At 43.1% G+C, this 7,359-nt stretch overlaps 1 protein-coding gene across 1 annotated transcript in view; it reads left to right on the top strand.

Annotated features, from left to right (window-relative positions):
- Nucleotides 1-6,850, top strand: part of kcnk10a (potassium channel, subfamily K, member 10a) — a 22,563-nt gene extending 15,713 nt beyond the window's left edge. Inside the window, exons 3-7 of the mRNA XM_085771020.1 lie at nucleotides 1,705-1,822; nucleotides 2,666-2,826; nucleotides 4,484-4,676; nucleotides 5,133-5,275; nucleotides 5,880-6,850. Coding sequence (XP_085627146.1) covers nucleotides 1,705-1,822; nucleotides 2,666-2,826; nucleotides 4,484-4,676; nucleotides 5,133-5,275; nucleotides 5,880-6,551 — 1,287 coding nt within the window. The 3' untranslated portion in view covers nucleotides 6,552-6,850. The remainder of the gene's footprint in view (nucleotides 1-1,704; nucleotides 1,823-2,665; nucleotides 2,827-4,483; nucleotides 4,677-5,132; nucleotides 5,276-5,879) is intronic.
- Nucleotides 6,851-7,359: the final 509 nt, after the last annotated feature.

The following is a 7,359-nucleotide window of genomic DNA, read 5'->3' on the forward strand; positions in this document are numbered from 1 at the left end:
ATTTCATTCCGAGGGAGAGTCTGGCCTCATTCCCCCTGTAAGCGTTTGGCCTGAAACCCTCAGAAGGCCGAGCCAATCAGCGTCGCCGCTGTGATTGACACAGCACGTTGGCCAATCAGGGACCGATTGGTGCAACGCCCCGTCACTACACCAACTTGCTGATAGGCTGAATGGGGTTGTCTGTCAATGCTACTACTCCCGCCCACCCCAAACGCTTCTGCGAGAGGCTGGTTTACGAGGCTAGTTTCAACAACAGCTTGAGGGGAAATAGCCTATAGGTGTTGCGTCCTGTCAGTCCTAGTGGCCCAGGGGAAGAAACTGTTTTCTGTGCTGTTTGTTCTGCTTCCCATGCTGCTGTTTCGCCAGCCAGAGGGCAGGAGGATGAACAGTTTCCATTAGTGTGATTGTCCTTTATTATATTTCTGGCTCTGTTCATAAATCTTGAGTTTGAAATGTCCTCTAGAGAAGACAGAGGACAGCATGATTTTATCTGCTGTCTTTAAGATCCTCTGGAGGGCCTTCTGGTCTGCAGCTGAGCAGCCAGCGCGCTGCGCCACACTGTGATACAGTCTGCCAGGCCAGCACAGTCTCCATGGTGCAGTGGTAGAATGTTACCAGCAGTCTCTCCTTTAGTTTGCTTTTCCAGAGAAGTCTGAGAAAGTGGAGTCTCTGCTGGGACTTTTTAACTACCGCCGTCATGATTAATTGATGAGAAGGATTGAATCCCAGCAGCCGAGCAGGTGGAGGCTGGAAAGGGAGGAGAAGAGTGCAATCGAAGAGAGATGCACAAAAAATTGTTTTCATTTAGTTTGTTCCAGGAATGTGGAGAACTTTTGTGCCCGATCATTCTGCGTTACAAGGACTTGGGACAACAGACCCGGCAGAAACAGCCAGTAGCTGACACTGGGATGACTTAGATATGAGGGAATGTCTAAGTCACCTAGCTCTAGCCAAAAATGTTAAAGGGATAGTTCACCCAAAATTGAAATTGCACTCATTATCTACTCACCTTCATGTGGACTAAGGGCTGGGAGAAGTTTCAGAGTCCTCCGAGGCTTCTCTGAGTTACAGGGGGTCTCGGCGTAGCAGTGCATGTCCATATGACGGTTGCAAATGGAACTGTCTTCGTAACAAAAAGACACACCAAAAAACATCCAAATACCTCCATGCTGCTCGTATGTAATGTCCGTCTTGTATTGAAGCCCCGAAATGCGAAATTGTCCCGAAAAAAATTAAATAAGTCTATTTTTCAAGCTTGTTTGTAGCGGAAGCTTCTCGAAGCTCGAGCAGCATGGAGGTATTTGGATGTTTTTTGGTGTGTCTTTTTGTTACGAAGACAGTTGGTATCCATTTGCAACTGTTATATGGACATGCACTGCTACGCCGAGACCCCCTGTAACTCAGAGAAGCCACGGAGGACTCTGAAACTTCTCCCAGCCCTTAGTCGGCATGAGGGTGAGTAGATAATGAGTGAAATTTCAATTTTGGGTGAACTATCCCTTTAACGAGTGAGAAGAGCTTGTTCTACTCCCTGCAGGCCATATATGTTGTAGTATAAGTGGTTGACACTGACACAGTGGTTGTCTGGTCTTTTCCTACATCGCAAAGCCTGAATCCAAATTACTGTGAGACAGAGTCCTAGTTAAACAAGACTTGCAGGATGAATCTGTTCTCATGTATGTCTGTCTCTGCTTTTCCCCACAGCACTCTGTTGAAGCTGTGAATGCTGGAGTGAATCCCATTGGTGACACTTCGTATAACTCCAGCCACTGGGATCTGGGCAGTGCCTTCTTCTTTGCTGGAACAGTCATCACAACCATAGGTACCATGGTTAATGTCTGTACGCAGTGTGTTTGGTAAAATTATAGAAATGTCTCAACAGTCATTCCTGCTACCACACTGTCTTGAATCCATGTATGTCCATAGACACATCAGAGACTATTGAGGGTGTATTTTTAAGGCTTCTCCTGTCAGGCTGTCCCAATGTCTACACCATACATCTCATTCAATTGACTGTACAGCAGATGAAGTAGTCAGAATAAGTAGTCATTTCACAGTCAACACAGCTGAATCTTGAATTGATGTGTTGGTGGTGTTTAGTATTTAGTAGGCTATTTATTTATTTGCACCATAATAAAAGACAATTACAAAAAACAGAAATGAAACAAGAATAGTAAGTGCGGGAGAGGTTAAAAAACCCTATATGGGCTTATAAAAAGCACCTCCCCAAGAAATATACATACATTCAGAAGATAAATCAACAACAACAATAGGAGAAAGCAACAACAAATAACAACAAAAAAGAAAGCAATACAAGTGCCATTTTATAGCACACACTCAAAGAAGTCAGAAATAAAAACATGGGTGTGTATAAATATAAAATAATTCTATTTAACTGAGTGAGTGTATGAGCATGTAAAGAGATAATGATCCAATGACAAATATACTGGAAAAGAAACTATTAGGAACCTTGATTTAACAGGTAAGCTTTCAGTCTTAACTTAAAAGTATTGAGGGATGAAGATAATTTAACTACATGAAGATGGGAATTCCAAAATATGGAGCCTCTGTAAGCAAAAGAAAACTGAGTATGTGTAGTGCGGCAAAAAGTGCAGTTGTTAGACTCACCATGGTTTGTCTCCTTTTTTCTCCTTTTCTCTTCCAGGTTATGGCAACATTGCCCCAAGCACCGAGGGAGGAAAGATTTTCTGTATCCTTTATGCAATATTTGGTATCCCACTATTTGGATTCCTACTGGCAGGTGTCGGAGACCAGCTAGGAACCATATTTGTCAAAAGCATTGCCAAAGTGGAGAAGATGTTCCGGGTGAGTCACCCTGTAAACATCCTGCTGTTTGGGACTGAGTGTTGTGGAAATGATACAGTGATGATACTGACATTTTAATGTGACCCCTTGGTTTAAAGTGAGGTCAGAAAAGAGGACACAGAGTGAGACACACTGTGTTCAGATGAGGGCTACAGATATTATATATTATATTGTCCAGTTTGAGCGCTGGACCCACTTCATGGAACATCTTGCTTCCTGTTCCTGGGTTTATTCAGGGCTCAGTTATTTAAAGCTGGAGCAGGTAATATTTGATTTCTCTAAAGTCTATTAGCAGAAAACAATAAAAGGAGAACAATGGAATATTTGTTGAATGTCTGCCAGGATTTGCAACTCTTTCTTTCCAGAAACTTAATAAAACAACTTGGAGGGAGTTATTAGGATTGGAACAGATGAGGAGCAACAACCCAGATCTAATTGACTTTTGTGGGTCATTCATCGCTGTCTGTTCAGATAGACCCCGAATTTTGTCTCATTCTGTCTCAGTGCTAGTGCTATCTCAGCATGTTCATTGGCAAACAACTGTTTCTGCATCACAGGTTTGTTCCAGGGATCTGAACTAGTTGACCCTTAGGTTTTTTATAGTTTGGCAAAAGGCCGGTATGGTTCTTTAAATGGGTAGTGCTGTAACCAAACAGTTAGCTGCAGCCCATTTTTGTGTCTATTATATTCAAAAAGACGGTGTCTCCCACTGATGGAGGACGCTTGTTGTCGTGCTCAGTTCAACTGAACACCGTCTGTCCAGCCTCCTCTCGGTTGGTTTGACAGACCTGTTGAAGTCCTCCCACTTCTCCATCTCCCTTTTGGCAAATGAGATGTTGTGTGGTGTACACTGTGCAAGTTAGTCATTATTTTTTGTTAAAAAATGATAATTATATGGGGGTTTTTTTGTACAACAAAGGAACTTTTTTAGTCATGCCATTTTAAAGGGATAGTTCAACATTTTTGGCAAATTGGCCCATTGCCATAATCTCTAGTCATAGCAGTAGGTTCATTACCTTTATTTGTTGGTGCAAGTTATTTTTAGAACAGCGGAGCAGAGCCGTGAGCTGCTCAGAGCTACGCTACAGAGGCTAATGGAATTTCTTGGTTTCCCTCATCAAACTCATCAAATACACAATCCTACAACTCCAAAACGCTCTCGTGGACAAGTTGTGAGCTGCACATTCACCACGCTATGAGATAATAACACAACGTTATGAGACAGAGTTGTTTTAGAGGTAAATTCATGCAAAACCGCTAATGCGCGTTGCGTTCAGGGACAGTTTTTCAGCAAGCAGACTCTGTATTTACCTCGAAAACGGCTCTGTCTCATAACGTTCCGTTATTATCTCATGGTATCATGGTGGACTTAGATCTGTTTGACTCAAATGAGGAATAACCAGCGGAAAACTAGCGGTGTTCTAGAGCACAGCTAATGGGGATCCTAACAAATAAACAAATAAATAGATAAACCAAGTAAATGTTTTTCCTCCACATCCTGTATCTCAACGGCTACATCCAATTTAAATCCTAAAACAGATACAGATCATTTTTGGGTTAAAGAGATATAGATAGTGGTAACTCTGTGCACGCCTACTGCTGACAATGACTTACCGTACACTGCTTTATTCGATGTGCATGTGACCTTATCTCACAGAATAAACATAACCAGATCAGTCAGACCAAAATCCGTGTGGCATCCACCCTCCTCTTCATCCTGGCGGGCTGCATCCTGTTTGTCACCATCCCAGCTGTGATCTTCAAACACATCGAGGGCTGGACGGCACTGGAGTCAACATATTTTGTGGTCATCACTCTGACAACAGTTGGAATAGGAGACTACGTGGCAGGTGAGAACATTCAAAAAGACAACACTGATTAACTGAGCTGTATGGTTTTCATACAAATTATCATTCATAAATACAATCATGATTGCAGTTTATGATTTAGGTTTGGTATAGTGGAAAAAATAAGTATTCAACACACATTTTTTTAATTCAACATATTTCCATATTCATGTTAAATTTAGAACAGACGTTGGTACTAACTCAGTAGTAAAACTCTCCAACTAAAGAAGTTGACTTTAATCCAAGAATTCTGATTTGAATCTATTGTGGTCTGCTGTGATTATTGCTTTGTTACAGGAAAATCCACGCTCAGTGTCTTTGCCTGTAAAGATGATAACTGAAGCTCACCTACAGTAGTTGTTTGAGCTTCATTCCCTGAGGAGTTCAGGTGGAGCTCCCGTCGGCAGCAGCAAAGTCATGTATTTGTCTGTATTCATTAATGTCCTGTTCTCTCATCAGGGGGGGACAGAAGGATTGAGTACCGCAAGTGGTATAGACCATTAGTGTGGTTCTGGATCCTGGGTGGTCTGGCCTATTTTGCTGCTGTGCTGAACATGATTGGTGATTGGCTGAGGGTGCTGTCCAAAAAGACAAAAGAAGAGGTATGTTCTCAAAAGGATGATGATGATGATGATGATGATGATGATGATGATGACCTCTACCTTGGCTTCCTGAGATCATATCCTATGACAGTGCTTATTAATACCAGATGTACCTATCAGACAGGGTGTCCAGATACCCATTTTGTGATACTCCACATGAAGACTAAGAGCATCACTGTGTGGGTGGTGAAACATATGATCTCTTAACCAAAAGGATCAGAAATGTGCATTCTGGTGGATGTGTGATTAAAACTTTTCATAATTTTCATTGATTAATTTTCTGTGTAAAAGTTAACTTTCTTTTTAGTTTGATTTATTCAAATCATTTTTTGGTCTGAGAAGATAAAATGATTGGATAATTATGTGGGAAAACTGTAATTATTTTGTGTGTGTGTGTGTATGTGTGCTTTTCTCTCCTGTCAATCATCTCCTTATTCTAGGAACCCTTGATTAGATGTGGCAGACATAATTGGATGAAATGAAGTGTTGATGAATATGTAGGCCTATTGGTTGAGACGTCTGATAAAATGTCAGTTGCTGAGCACCGAACACACACGTTGATGACTAACATACTGATTTGTACTAAATGTTTTTTTTTCCTGAGGTTGGAGAGATCAAGGCTCACGCAGCAGAGTGGAAAGCGAATGTGCGAGCAGAGTTCCGGGAGACGCGTCGGCGTATGAGCGTGGAGGTCCATGACAAGCTGCAGCGAGCCGCCACCATCCGGAGCATGGAGAGACGGCAGCTGGGTCTGGACCAGCGTGCCGTCTCGCTGGACATGCTGTCCCCGGAGCGCCGTGCCATGTTCAACAGCCTGGACACCAACAGCTACAAGACCTCCTCCCAGGAGAGCATCGACACCAAGCTCAACAACCTCCGACTGAGGGGGGCTGAGAATTGCGAGCGCGAGCGCCGCTCCGACCACCAGACCACGTCGGAGGACAACATTTTCAACCGCCTCGGCTCCGTCACCAAGATGGCCAAGCGCAACCGGAATCGGGACCTGAAGAAGAACATCCCGGACGAGAGCCGTCGTCCTCACAGCGAGGCCTACGGCTACAGCACGGCCGCCTTCGACTGCGGCATGCACTCTGCAGATGAAGGGAAAAGGGAGAATGACAATGAGGACAAGGAGTGCAACACTAGCTTGTCTGATTTCCCGCTCTTTGTGGAAGTCTGCAAGCCACTGAATGGGTTTATTCCAGAGCAGACCACAGAGAATGAGAGTGAGAAAACACATGAAGCAGAAGAGCTGCAGACTCAGATGGACCCATAGACAGCGTGCACTCCTGCAAAGAGGGTTTTAATATCACCATCCGTGCCTTAGGTCTCTCTTAATTCCATGTGTGCTTATGCAAGAGCCCTTTGTGCTATATCTTGTAATGTTCACAGTATTCATTGTGCCCTATGAATCTGATGGACACGCACTGTGTTCTAGAAATGAAACACCTGGTTTCTATAAGTGTGCTCTGCCAATTGATGGTCATATGTAAAAAGGATAATATCTTCCTCTTCTGCAGCTTTGGCCATTATTTCTCTCAGTCATGCTAAAACTATACTCATCTTAAAGGGATAGTAGCATTTTTTAAAGTGGGGTTGTATGATCTACAAATAGCCCCTAAGTACTTTAATTGCAGTAGAAGACTCTCTGCACTCCTCCCATTAGCAACGCCAGCCCAAAGCCCTCACATATCCCTCCACCCAGGGTTAGCGCCCGCCGATCAGCAGTTGGTTAGGTCCAAATAAAAACTGTGTTTTTCCTGCACTTTGAGGGGCTGGAAAAAATTATATTATAGCGAACAATGGAACTGTGTTTTTTTTTTTCAGGTATAACCTATTTTAGGCCGCGAAAACAGGCCGTTTCTTTGGGTCTGTTCACAATGTTGTAAATCTCTGGGCAGGGCTATTACTTATGGGCTATTTGTAGATCATACAACCCCACTTTAAAAAAAATGCTACTATCCCTTTAAGTAACTGTTAACATTACCAACCAGCAACAACGAACACACCTACGACAGTCTTGCACATAGTGTTTCTGGCTGCTGTGACAACAGTCACTAGAGTTGTTGAATGTGTGAATTGTT

The sequence above is a fragment of the Trachurus japonicus genome, chromosome 24 (assembly GCF_045865225.1).
Source record: "Trachurus japonicus isolate A0001 chromosome 24, Traja_1.0".
Taxonomy (NCBI): Eukaryota; Metazoa; Chordata; class Actinopteri; order Carangiformes; family Carangidae; genus Trachurus; species Trachurus japonicus.